General features: G+C 39.2%; 1 protein-coding gene across 1 annotated transcript; it reads left to right on the top strand.

Annotated features, from left to right (window-relative positions):
- On the top strand, window positions 1-13,261 carry KLHL31 (kelch like family member 31). The gene is made up of 3 exons (XM_054822447.1): window positions 1-201; window positions 2,487-3,690; window positions 6,272-13,261. Exons 2-3 carry the CDS (start codon window positions 2,519-2,521, stop codon window positions 7,002-7,004), a joined length of 1,905 nt encoding a protein of 634 aa, XP_054678422.1. The 5' UTR covers window positions 1-201; window positions 2,487-2,518; the 3' UTR covers window positions 7,005-13,261.
- The last annotated feature ends 644 nt before the right edge of the window (window positions 13,262-13,905 follow it).

The following is a 13,905-nucleotide window of genomic DNA, read 5'->3' as shown; positions in this document are numbered from 1 at the left end:
CGCAGGCTCCGGTCTCCTTTGCTCGCTGTGACAGCAAAGTGTCACACTGGAAACCACAAGCTGGGACTTACCAAGTGGCCTCTGATCTTTCTCTCTCTTTTTTTACCACATTTCCTCTCTTTGTCTTTTCATTTTCCAAGGAAGAGGCATTTTTACTCACAGCTTCTTGGACAGCTCTGGGACACCATTTTTCTGAGGAGGGTAAGGGGGTTTTAACTCCTCACTTTGATAGTGGTTAGAAGTAACATTTTAAAGGAGGGGGGAAGGTTGTTTGTTTGAATGCATTGTTTTGGGACCCTGAGTATCCTTTGGCATGACTTGTTCTTAAGTTAAAATGAATTAGGTGAAAGCAAATGGTTATAGAAAACCAAATCATCCAGGGTTTTCAAAATTCAGTAACTTCAATTTATTATAGGACCGTTTGGTTTGTTTCACTGGTTTTGCATGTCCTGTCACTTATGTGCTTATACACTAAACTAGCTGGGGACATTTCTGCTGATGGAAAAGTATTTTTCAGGAAAGAACATTGGAGAGTGGACATTTTTGAACAGAGAGCTTAAAGTGTCACATGCAATGATGCAGTGAGGCAATAAACATTAAGTGCTGCAGGTATTAAAATTTTTAAGTGATGGGTCTCTAAAAATACTTAGAACCACAAATATGACTGCCAAAAGAATATGCCCTTGCCAGCTATAATGTTGTGGCTGTTAATAGGCAAAGCTATAACTATATGGGTAACATCCAAAGACATCCAAAAGTTTTGTTTTTCTTTTATTCTGTGCCAACAAATATACGCAACACTTGCAATATCGTAGTTTTTTGGCAACAAAAGTTGTGTTAAACAACCAAGTATACTAAAACACTAGCTATACCTTCGATTGAACCTGTCTTAAAATGGCAAGCTGCTGGGAGGTTGCTATTCTGGGAGGTGACTCTGATAGGTCTCAACAGATGCAGCTCCTGGAATGCAGCCGGAGCGGGGGGGAGCCAGGCAGCAGCTGACCCTCGCGCTGGCACACTGACATTTCGGGGATCGCAGCTCACGTCAGCGCGGGCTGACACTGACACTTTCGGCACACATGGCCTTCTCCCTCGCCTGCTCTGCACATGGTCGTCACCCAGCAGCAGCGGCAGCAAAAAAAATCCTGATGTTCACAGGCAGCAACCATTCCTTTCTATAATTAAATTACCATTTTGTTACATGCTGTGTGCTTAAGGGAAAACTGATGTGCTGAGATTCTAGATTGAAATATTGCTGAAGTCTTTTTATTCAGTTATCTAAAATAATGCAGTTGTTTGTTTTATCATTAAGTAACATTTCTTCATGTTCTGTTTTTTATGAGTGCAAGGATCACAGAGAAAATTAGCATGTATAAATTGTTTTAAAATCAATGGATATACTGGAGATAAATGCTATATTTGAACCTATTTGAAAGCTGATCTCAGCAATTCTGTTTTAACTGTGTTATTGAAGAACAATGCTTTCCTTCAAGGTATATTTGCGTATACATATATTTGTTTGAAATAGCTCCTTTGAAAACTTAGGGGCTGTCTCACATTGCATTTGACAAAAACATGGCTCTTCATTTCAGCAAGAGCTGGAACTTGCCTAGAGTTGATACATGTAATTCAAATATCTGTTCTAATATGGGAGGAATTCTTACCTTCACACATAAAGAACTTGTTTAAAATAATATATCCTGCTAGAGTTTGTGTGACATTTTTTTCAAATGAAAGTTAGACATCTTCTCCCTAAATCTCCCCAAAATCCTAAAAGTAGGATTATAAATTTCAAGTTACTGATATTGAAAAGCAAGCAAAGTATGTTATGAGTAGAAAGTATTTGTGAATCTGACATGGGAAATAGAATATCATCAGTCTAGAAAATCAAAAGTTACAAACTGGAAGCAGTTTGAAGCAGATCCTAAATCTAAAATCAATATGGCATCATACTAAAATTCACTTTGTCTTTATGTCTTATCTTACTTTTTTTCTTTAAAAATTTTTCCTATTCTTAATATTTCCTGGTCAAATTCTGAACTCACCTGTAAGTCTGTATTAGCCCTGGAGTAAGAATGAACAAAGTTGGGGACCCACGTCTTTCCTGTGCTTCAGACTAATGAATTCAGGTCTAGAACCTGGCTGATTTAAATGTACAGTTACGAAATTCTACACTCTGGCAAATTCATTTAGAGAATTTAACCCTTTGAATGTGGTGATAATAGGTGAATGTTAATTTATGACCTTGATATTTAATAAAAAAAGGAATTACTTGTAGATGTATTCTTCACAATTTGAGTATTCATTGTTATTAATAAGCAGCTGCAGTACAATCTAGGACAGTATAATAGTTCTTAGATTGTCCTGTGTGTTTTGGTTTTGTGGCATTTATATGTATTGACAAAGGTTAGATTTGTTTCATAATAACATAGCTATTAAATTTCACAACTGCAGTGTAGCTTTTAACGTTTTAATTCTATTTTTAGAAAGCTCTTGGCTGTAATTTTTCATTGCACTCATGGCCCCTAAGAAGAAGAATGTGAAGAAGAACAAAGCAGATATCAATGAAATGACTATCATTGTGGAAGATGGCCCCCTCAGTAAACTAAATGGCTTGAATGGACTTTTAGATGGAGGAAATGGTTTCAGCTGCATCTCATCTGAAGTTTCCGACCCATCCTATAGCCCGAATCTCTTGGAAGGTCTAAGCAGAATGAGACAAGAAAATTTTCTTTGTGACTTGACTATCAGTACCAAAACCAAATCCTTCAGTGTTCATAAGGTGGTGATGGCTTCAAGCAGTGACTACTTTCACAACATCTTAAAGAAAGATCCATCCACTCAAAGAGTAGACCTCAATGATGTATCCCCATTGGGTCTAGCTACTGTTATCACCTATGCTTACACTGGAAAACTTACTCTCTCGCTTTATACGATAGGTAGTATTATTTCCACAGCAATTTATCTACAGATTCACACCCTTGTAAAGATGTGCTGTGATTTTCTAATCCAAGAAATCAGTGTTGAGAATTGTATGTATGTTGCCAATATTGCAGAAACATATGGACTAAAAACAACCAAGGAAGCAGCGCACAAATTTATCAGAGACAACTTCATTGAATTTTCAGAAACAGATCAGTTCTTAAAACTTACTTTTGATCAGATTAATGAACTTCTTGCAGATGATGACTTGCAATTGCCTTCTGAAATTGTTGCATTCCAGATTGCAATAAAGTGGCTGGAATTTGACCAAAAAAGAGTAAAGTTTGCTGCTGATCTCTTAGGTAACATTCGTTTTGGTACCATCTCAGCCCAAGACCTTGTCAATTATGTTCAGACTGTGCCGAGAATGATGCAAGATGCAGACTGCCATAAGCTCCTAGTGGATGCCATGAACTATCATTTGCTTCCCTACCACCAGAATACACTGCAGTCCAGAAGAACAAGGATCCGTGGAGGTTTCAGAGTCTTAGTTACTGTTGGGGGACGCCCTGCTCTAACAGAAAAGTCCCTTAGCAGAGACATCTTATACAGAGATCCTGAAAATGGATGGAAGAAGCTGAGTGAAATGCCTGCTAAAAGTTTTAATCAGTGTGTGACAGTGATGGATGGATTTCTCTATGTGGCTGGTGGGGAAGACCAGAACGATGCCAGGAACCAAGCCAAGCACGCAGTCAGCAATTTCTGCAGGTAATTGGTTATTTATTTAAAAGGGATGGAGAGATTGATTCCACACAGTGCAGGCTGATAGACCAAGCTGTTTTGTGACATGTAGTGTGAACTGCTCAGATAAATAGAAAGGGTTCGGAGTGGGGGGGTATGAATGCTATTCTATATTAAAGTTTGAATGAACAGAAATATGCAACTGTGGTTACACATGCACAGAAGTGAGGAAGACAGAGAAAACTTACTCCAAGTGGAGGAAATCAATAGGAACATAAATAGGAAGTGCTAGGATGTTCTAAGGTACCATTAAAATGCACCAAATTTCAAGAGCTTCTGATGCCTCACAGAAAGTTCTGAAAAACACCTTTTAGGTATTAAAATCTTGACTTCCTGTGCACCATCCACCATATTTTCAACAGCTTTTATACTGCATTTCATATCCTTTAGCTTTTCTATTTATTGAGATTTTAGAAACAACGTCACCATCTCTTGAAGGCTATATTTCGCTTCTACAGTGTATTCCAAATAATACCTCATTTCTGAAATATTACAATTCCTATTTATAGTCATTCAAGGACTATAGTGGTGATAGCAAGGTCAGAAGAGTGCATAGGCTAACATGCAATAGTCAAATGAGTGCTACTAGTTTTTACATAGTTCAGCCTAAAAGCTGACAACACACAATAGCTTGAAGCACAGGCTGGAGGTGAGACAACTCAGCTTTTTATCTACTAACAGACTATGGACATGCAATGGCGATACACAGCCACAGTCCTACCAATGCTTCCTTTTCTGCTCCCAAAAGGAACATTCAGATAACTTCTCCTGAAGGTATCAACCAACATGCAATGTTAATGAATAAGGAATCATAGAATCATAGAATGATTTAGATTGGAAAAGACCTTTAAGGTAATCGACTCCAACTGCAAAGCTAACACTGCCACATCCACCACATGTCACCATGTCCATAAGCGCCACATCTACACATCTTTTAAATACCTCCAAGGATGGTGACTCAGCAACTTCCCTGAGCAGCTTGTGCCAATGCTTGACAACCCTTTTGGTGAAGAAATTTTTCCTAATATCCAATCTAAACCTCCCCTGGTACAACTTGAGGCCATTTCCTCTTGTCCTATCACTTGTTACGTGTGGGAGAAGAGACCAACACCCACCTGACTACAATCTCCTTTCAGGTCATTGTAGAGAGCAATAAAGATCTCCCCTCAGCCTCCTTTTCTCCAGGCTAAACAACTGCAGTTCCCTCAGCTGCTCCTCATAAGACTTGTGCTCTAGACCCTTCACCAGCTTTGTTGCTTTTCTTTGGACATGCTCCAGCATCTGGTCCTGTTGGCGACACTATTTCTGATACAAGCCAGGATGCTGTTGGCCTTCTTGGCCACCTGGGCACACTGCTGGCTCATATTCAGCCGGCTGTTGACCAACACACTCAGGTCCTTTTCTGCTGGGCAGCTTTCCAGCCATTCTTCCCGAAGTCTGTAGTGCTACATGGGGTTGTGGTGACCCATGTGCAGGACTCAGCAGTTGGCCTTGTTGAACCTCATAAAATTAACCTTCTCAGCCCATCGATCCAGCCTGTCCAGATCCCTCTGTAGAGCCTTTCTCTAGATAATTTTTATTGTGTAATTTACTTTGTCAGAAAAATATATTATGTAAAGGAGATTATGCTGTTGCTCTCCCAACCTTCTGCCTTTAAGCTACGCCTCATGTTCTCCCAAGGAGCCCCATTCCTGGTGCACACCTTGATTGTGGGGAGGAGGTGGGGAATCCTTGTGGTCCACAGCTGAATGGGTTCTGCTCCCTGTTCTGCCGTTAACCTCAGGCATGTCAATTCACATCAGAAGGTGGACTTGCTCTCAGAGCTGCAGATGACAATACTGAATGACAGCTATCAATTAGTATTTACTTTCCCATAACCTTCTCATATGATTCTCTGGTCCCCTCAGCATGCAACAGGAGAAATGCATGGCCCTACTAATGTACCTCACTCAACTCCTTCAGGAGTCATAATTTGCTATTTTCTATTTCAAAATTGCCCATTGAAATGTCAAGGACAGACAATGTTATTTCAGATAGGAATGGTGTTTGTTAGAAAACAAAGATGTTCTTTCCACAAAATTCTTACTTCATGTGAGTGGCAGGGAAAGAACACATACCAGTTAGAAAGTACTAAAAAGATGCAAGTATAAATCACCATCTAACATTTTTTTAAAACTCTTTGAGTACATTCTGACATCTTTGCTGTAGGCATAAATTGCAAAAAAACTTCTAAAATTTCTATTGTATGTTGACAGTATCTGTTTCCAATATTCTAATGAGTTTATTATACAAAATCAAATTACAGAAGAGTCAGATTTACTTCAGTGAGATAATACCAGATTTGAATGATACAAACATATTTTTCTCCAATTAAAAACTAAATCTTTTTGGAAATTTAACCAGGAATACCACTTTCATTCCACTGACTAACTAGCTAACTACCATTTTAGCAACTTCACATCTGCAGCAGTAGTGGGACAGAGACAGGACTGTAGAATTTAGCAGAGAGGTACGCGAGACAGTTACCTTCTTTTTTTAATGCTTTCAGATATGATCCTCGTTTCAACACCTGGATTCACCTGGCAAACATGAACCAGCGGCGCACCCACTTCAGCCTGAATGTGTTCAATGGCCTCCTTTTTGCAGTGGGTGGTCGCAACTCTGAGGGGTGCCTCTCCTCGGTTGAATGCTATGTGCCTGCAACTAATCAGTGGCAGATGAAGGCACCCCTGGAGGTGCCCAGGTGCTGCCACGCCAGCGCAGTGGTGGATGGTCGGATCCTGGTCACAGGAGGGTACATTAATAATGCTTACTCTCGTTCAGTGTGCATGTATGACCCCAGCAAAGATAGCTGGCAGGATAAGTCCAGCCTCAGCACCCCGAGGGGGTGGCACTGCGCAGTGTCCCTTCTGGAAAGGGTCTACGTCATGGGTGGGTCTCAGCTAGGGGGGAGAGCCGAAAGGGTCGACGTTCTCCCCGTGGAGTGTTACAGTCCTTACACAGGGCAATGGAGTTATGTGGCACCGCTTCAAACTGGAGTTAGTACGGCTGGTGCCTCCACCCTTAACGGGAAAATTTACTTAGTGGGTGGCTGGAACGAGATAGAGAAAAAATATAAGAAGTGCATTCAGTGCTATAACCCAGATCTCAATGAATGGACAGAGGAAGATGAGCTGCCCGAGGCCACTGTGGGCGTATCCTGTTGTACGATATCCATGCCCAACACCAAGACAAGGGAGTCCAGGGCCAGCTCAGTCTCTTCTGTCCCAGTCAGTATTTAAATACGGGTCTAACCAGCAATAAATAAAAATGTTTACCAGCACAGCATTATAATTAACCCTTTAAGTAGCATTTTTGTGCTTATATTGAAAAAACAAACAAACAAATAACAGAACATTGGCTTTGAAACAGTTTTGATAGTGCAAATTGGCCAGTTTTCATGATCTTAATACAGGTGGCAAGAAACAGCATATGAGGCATAAGATGAATTTTCTTAGCAGGAAGAGAGAGTTAAGCCACAACTGCAGAGGAAAATTCATTCTTTTCCTGACTTTGCCACTGACTCATTCTGTTATCTGTGACAAATCATTTCATTTCTTTGTGCCTTGGTTCCTCACCTGTAAAATAGAGATAAACTTGCTTCCGAAGACTGTTGTGAGGCTTTTTTTAAATATTGAGTTTTAAATGCTTTCAGAACCCAAAATGAAAGTCAGATATTGCTAGTAATAAATTTCAACAAACATCAGAAATATGCCATGTCATCATAAAATTGGTCAGTTTTGTTCTTTTCTATGCATTTTCTATTTTGACAAACAGAAGAAAAAACTTACAAAATATTACATATAGCATATGCATACTTTTTTTGGCAGGCAGTGGTATTCACACAAAAAAAATTCAAAACATTTTCTCCTTCAGAAGTTATAAGACGTCCCTAACTTCTTTCATGAAATCCTTTAATTCTCATATCTCATGCTGTGACATGGCTTTCAAGATCTGAATCCATAAAATACCTTAGCTCCTGTAAGCATTATAGGCCAGCCCCAAGGGCTGCCTTGGGTGCCACGTTTCTCTCCTGACCTCCATGTGTACACCACAGAGCAGACCACCACCCCATCCTCCTCCTCATGCCAGGGAGACTCTCCTGTCACTCCAGGTGGAAGGCATGAAGGCCAGTCAGTATGTCTCCTCCTGTTCCTACTCTTCTCATCTGTGTAGAAATGTACGTCCAAGTTATCTTCTTGTTCAGGAAGGAACTCCCCAATGCAAGGAGCTAGGTATTGCCACAGCACGGCCAAAATCAGGAAGCTGAGTTCATGCCAGGAGGCACCAAGGGCTAACGGTGTCTAAGAGCGGAGGTGCACAGAGCGTCCCTCCTACTCAGTGTTACTCTGACAAGTTCCCAGTTGAGTGAGGAACAAAGACGGAATAAAGACTGCAGGATCTGCCTTATAAGGGTAGGGTTTATGTGTGGAAACTGGTCAATCATGGGAAAACTGGATGAAATCAAAGAGACTTTCCTTAATAGTACCAAAGAGATACCTTAACACCATTCTCACTAAGTGTAGGCACAACATCACCCAAATTAACCTTTTCCTGGGCATGCCAGTATTTACCTCCTACATACATACATACCTCCTACAGTAGGGCTGTTACAGCCCTATTTACTTTTTTAGGAGCTTTTATTCACTTTTTTCCCAAAAGGCTAGACTAATGCTGTGCCTGTTCAAGTCTGTGAAGTTTTCCCAGTGAGTAGAGTGAAGTCTTCGTTCAACTCAGATTACCTTCCAAGAACTTTTCTTCCTAATTTCAGCAGGGGGAATTAAGCATGAAACCTAATCCTATTCCCTTAGCCAAAGGGATATGCAGCCTTTAATGTCCCCAGAGAATTTTGTAATGAAGGACTACTGTCAGCACAAAATGTCTGCATCCTTCTGTTAGGGAAGGAAAGCAGCAATACAAAGAACTAAAATTATTTCATATAACCGAAAGGGTGGAAGTTCACTCACCTTAACCAATTCATAGAGGATTCATGTGCAGTTTCCTAAGATTATCACTGACCGCTCCACGCTCCGGTGCCAATGAGAAGGCATGCTCTTAGCAACGTTTACAAAGCAGCCAGATTTTTATCTCATTTGCAAAAGGACAACCTTATAAAATTGTCTGTAAGTGCAGATATTGTTGAGGCAAGTATTTTCAGGATTCATACTCTGCTCTTTGTACCTTTGTTGCAGCCACATATGGAGCATCAGCATGAGCATGACACAGTATTAGAGATGAAGTAATTCGCTCTGTCGGTTGGGATTAAACTGCATGGTATTCAATCCTGTTTTCCCATTCTAACTTAAGAGTTCATGTCTGCATCCTGACAACACAATTTAAAATCCCAAATTCTATTTTTGAGTGCTGCGTGTTTTTAGAATATACTGCACTGCAATGACTTTTAGTCAAAGTAGTGCTGTCATATAGTTTTGATTAATTTAATTAGCATACTGTTATCCTTTATCCCATTTAATTCAAGTGAATAATATTTCAAATCCACAGACACAGAACAAAGCATGGAATTGTGTAAGAGAGTGAGATTACTTTGTTTGAAATACAAAAATGCTGTTCTTGCCCATTCCAGTCATCAAAAGTTTCTTGTGGATGAGAGCAAAATGTCTCTTTTCCCAAAGTCAAGACCATGTGTTGCCTATAAAAGTTTATAGGAAGCTCTTTGAAAAATCCATCTGCTCCAATATTTTTTTGTAAAATTTTAATACTGTTAGATGAAGTTGCATATCCATCCAGTCCAATGAAGATACACATACACATATCCAGTTATAACTGTATGCATACTCCAGTTATTTAGTTTTGAAGGTACCCATAAGATGGTGTTTAAGAATTGAAGAAACAATTATTTTGACCTCAGACAGATATCGGATGAAATTCTGTCATATGTAAGTGTCTCTTTTTCCTTTAGGAATTCAGTTCCAAAATGCTATGAGTAGTCAGACGTTGCTGTACGCTTTCCTCTCTGTGAGGCAACGCTTCCTATACATCAACAACCATCTTCTGTTTTCAAGTAGAAAGGTATTTGTCAATGATGGGCTAAGTGCAATGAAGCTACTCTCATACTACTTAAAGGGTTAAAAACTTTGGGGGCCAAATCCTTTTCATCTTACTCACAAAAAAGTTCCATTGACTTCATTGGGACTGCTGAATAAGATGTACAGGATTTCGAACTCTTGGCCAAATTCTGGCAGAACAGTAGATCTAGATGCCTGCCAAAACTGTCATACCCAGCAGGAAGACTGCTCCTCAGCCTCCACTGCCCTTGGCCATGCAAGTCCATGAATACCTCTCCTAGGACAGGAGTTGAGCACCACTGGCCATGTGGTCCTTCCGTAGCACCAATTAAGTACATACTTCAGGCCAAAAATATTAGGTAGATTAACAAATGGTATTGTTATCAATATAGCACTTCAGTATGGCTCTATATTATTTTCTCTAAACATCTGTGTAGGCTTCAACTGTGCATTGAGCCAGGATTTGGCCCTTAATATGTGACAATATCAGCTGGACTTAATATTGTGTTGATCATACCAAGGTACCGAGCTATTTGTGACATTTTTATGTACAATCTTGTTTTGTTAGAACTGTGAAAAGTGGTTTGTATGTGGTGTTTTATGGGACGGTGTTCTTTCATTGTCCGGTACTGTGTTTTCAATCTCCAGATCTTTAATAACAGCATCTCAGTTGAACTTGAAATATTGCATATCCCAAAAAGAAATTTTAAAATGCAGTTTAGGAAGTACTGTATATGGTAATATTAAGTAGAGCAGAGGGCTTCCAACTGTATGAGATGCAGATTGTTAAAACACTACAGGGATCTTCTTTAATGCTACACTAATAGTAAAAAAAAAAAACCAAAAAACCCCAAACAAAAAAAAACCCAAACAAAAAAACCCCAACATATATATGCTGTTATCTACAAAATTAGTTATGCCCATGCATTTTATAGTCAACAACCTCTATGCTTCCAAGGAATTCAAATCTGAAAATAAGCTTTCTTCAGTATGTGAGTGAAACGGTTTGATAATGTTTCGTTTTCTTGTTTATTCATGCTTGTGTAGGTGCATGGGAGAGTATGTTACAAGGTTGTGAGGGAGGAAATTACTGTTCGAAAGTTATGCTGAAAGGAAGATTTTGTGCTTAGTTCTTAATCAAGATGAGATCCTGATCATTTAATCTCTTCCTGAAGTTAACCTGCAAGATCATCTGTAGATTAGTCAAGAGTCCAGTAAGCTTAAGTGCCAACTTCTAGCTGGTCAAAGAGGGAAGCAGGCAAAATTATCATCAACCAAACCTATCAGGTGTTGAAAAGTGTTTTGTGTTGAGATTTTTAAATGGCAGATCCTGCAGGAAAAAGTACATGATGAATGAAATGACTGAATAAGACCATGCTTTATATTATCCTGAAGCCTAGATTAGTTGATCCTACAGTTTTAACTCTTTCCAAACCCATGCTGGGTTTAGGGGGAGTTTTTCATTGGTAACAGCTAGGTTTGGTAATTCTGGTTACAAACCCAACAGTCAAACAAATAGTTGTATGAGCATGCGTACCTTCTTGAATTCAGTGGGACTTCTCCTATATACAGTTATTCTCATGTGCTTATGTTTGGAAAATTAAAGTACAAGAACTAAATCCATGGGTAGGTATGTATCAATGTCAATGAAAGCCAACATGGAGGTATTAGGCTGATCCTCAATATCACCATTAAACTACCCACTCACCATGCAGGCACATGAAACTTTTTTAGAAACTAGATTTCCCCATAAGGATTATTTCCTTGGGGATGGCTGCTGAATGAAATTCTATGTATGCTCCAAGCGTTTTTCTGCAACACATGAGACGGGAGATGCAAGAGGCTCCAGACAGTGGAAAGGGGAAGATGGAGCCCCTTAGCACAGTCAGTAGACTAAGATTTTGTTCCCATTTCTCAACGATGTTTGAGAAATACATGCTGAAAGGAAGCACCTCCTTCAACACACACCTTTCCATAAGCAGCCTTTATTTATGTTACCTAACCGAGGTGGCCCAGCCTTTCTTATGAAAAGCAAGACTCAATTTTCAATTGCTTGTAACTTGAATTCTCAGTTGAATTGAATTTTCAATCCACTTCAACCTGGTTTACCCAAGCTGGGAGATCTTTTTCAAATTCTGAATCTACCTGCTTGGAGAAAGCAGTTGAAGCCAATAGTCCTACTGCAGTCTCTTGACCTTTTTGCAATTAATCTTCTCATCCTTTTGTTAAAGACCTACTTTGTATAAGTAATCAAAACCATTACAATGCACAGATTTGTACTTCGACTCCTCCATGCAAGAGAAGGGTCTTTCGTCCCTGTTATTTTCTCTTTTCTTGTCCATAACTGAATGACTCATGGGGCACCAAAGAAGATGCACAGATGTGAACAGTACATAAAAGCTCGTCTGTGAATCTAATTCAAAAAGTCTCATCGCTGGTGGCCACAATAAAGAAAAGGACACATTCTGCAATGCTTGTTGGAAAAAAAGGGGTGAAAAATGAGTTGGTGGGGCGCATTTGCTCAGAGCTCTGTTCCCAGAAGTTCCCTAAAGGAAAATACATGCAATTCTATATAGCTTGTGTGAGAGATTCAGTTAATACCAGATGAGTTTTGCCATGCAAAAGACCAGTATGATTTCATTGGTGTCTCAATGAAAATTGAATTTTCAATAACAATATAAGCAATTAGCAAACTTACGAGGAATACATAGTTGATTTCTGTTGGTAAGAATGGGAACACACACATTTAGATACACTGGATGTTACACTAGTTGCTGCTTTGGCAGGTTTTTTTGTCAACAAGAAATGTTTAAAATATAACTTATTTGTGTAAAGCATTTTCCTGGCTTAAAAGTGTTAGACATACTGCTTATACAAATAGGTTTTCTAATTATACACTTTAAGGATGGACTGTGATAACACAAGGGAACATATTTCAACAGAAAAAATCTGTAAGTGTAATGTGAGAATGTTACTACTTAAAAATTAAAATCTGTAGTGCAGCAGTTGTCATTACGAGGAATAACAGCACGTTGGTATTTTTCGTTGTATGCTTTAAATAAAACTGTCGATACACAGCGCAAATTATTCTTATTGTAAAACCAGTTGGAAACTGCGAGACTCTTTCTGACAAATGCCTCGTTACAGTTGAAACATGCTTTGTTTTCTGAGCCCCGTGCTGATCCTTGCTTTCATATCAGCCGACTGGAATGTTCGTTACACCCCGGCTGTCAAACCACCTTCTCAATAAGCTACACAGTGTGACACTGGAGCCACTTTTATCTTTTTCATTTTATTACAAGGACAACAGCTTGTGTTTTAACAATGAATTTCACAGTCATTTGTTGTAATCAAAATGCCTAACGAGAAATGATGATAGATCAGATGTCTGATTAGCAATTTAATGTGTTTTAATTTGGATTGTATGAGTAATGGTATCGGAAATAAAAGCATCTGAATTTCAAGGGAAAAAATTAGTCCGAATTCTGATCTGCAATTAAGTTGCGCAACAGATGAGAGGGTGCGAAGCGCCAAAAAGCATTCCCTGTGTTTTGACACCAAGGGCTTTGTTCAAAGTGTGATTTGGCATTTGGCAGATGTCACACCCTGAAGGGTTACCCAGCCTGCAGCTTTGCAGAGATTGCAACCGTGGCTTCCTAGGATTCCGTCGTACACATGGACATGGAGGCTTTATCCTCTAAACTTCTCTACTTTACTACAGATTACCATAAATACCACAAAAATCACTGCTAGCAAATATACCTATGGTTAATAAAGCTAATATGAAGATTAATAAAGTGAATATGAATGATTATACATCAAGCTATCACAAATTATTATAAGCAATCAGTAATACAATATTAATCAGTAGTATGGTGTCAATCAATAACAGCATCCAGCAGTAGGGTAGTACAACCAATGACAGCAACAACCGAGTAGGTATACACTATTAGAGATTACTACAACTTATCATTAGTGAAGCAAATTTATCAACAATAATATGACAGCAGGTATACTTACGATAGATTACTTATATGAATATATATAATATTTACATGAAGTGAATTAGATTTCAGGAGCCAAACCATCCCAACAGGGAGGAACAAATCAATCCCAG

The sequence above is a fragment of the Grus americana genome, chromosome 3 (genome assembly GCF_028858705.1).
Source record: "Grus americana isolate bGruAme1 chromosome 3, bGruAme1.mat, whole genome shotgun sequence".
NCBI lineage: Eukaryota > Metazoa > Chordata > Aves > Gruiformes > Gruidae > Grus > Grus americana.
This window is presented reverse-complemented; position numbering and strand designations above follow the sequence as displayed.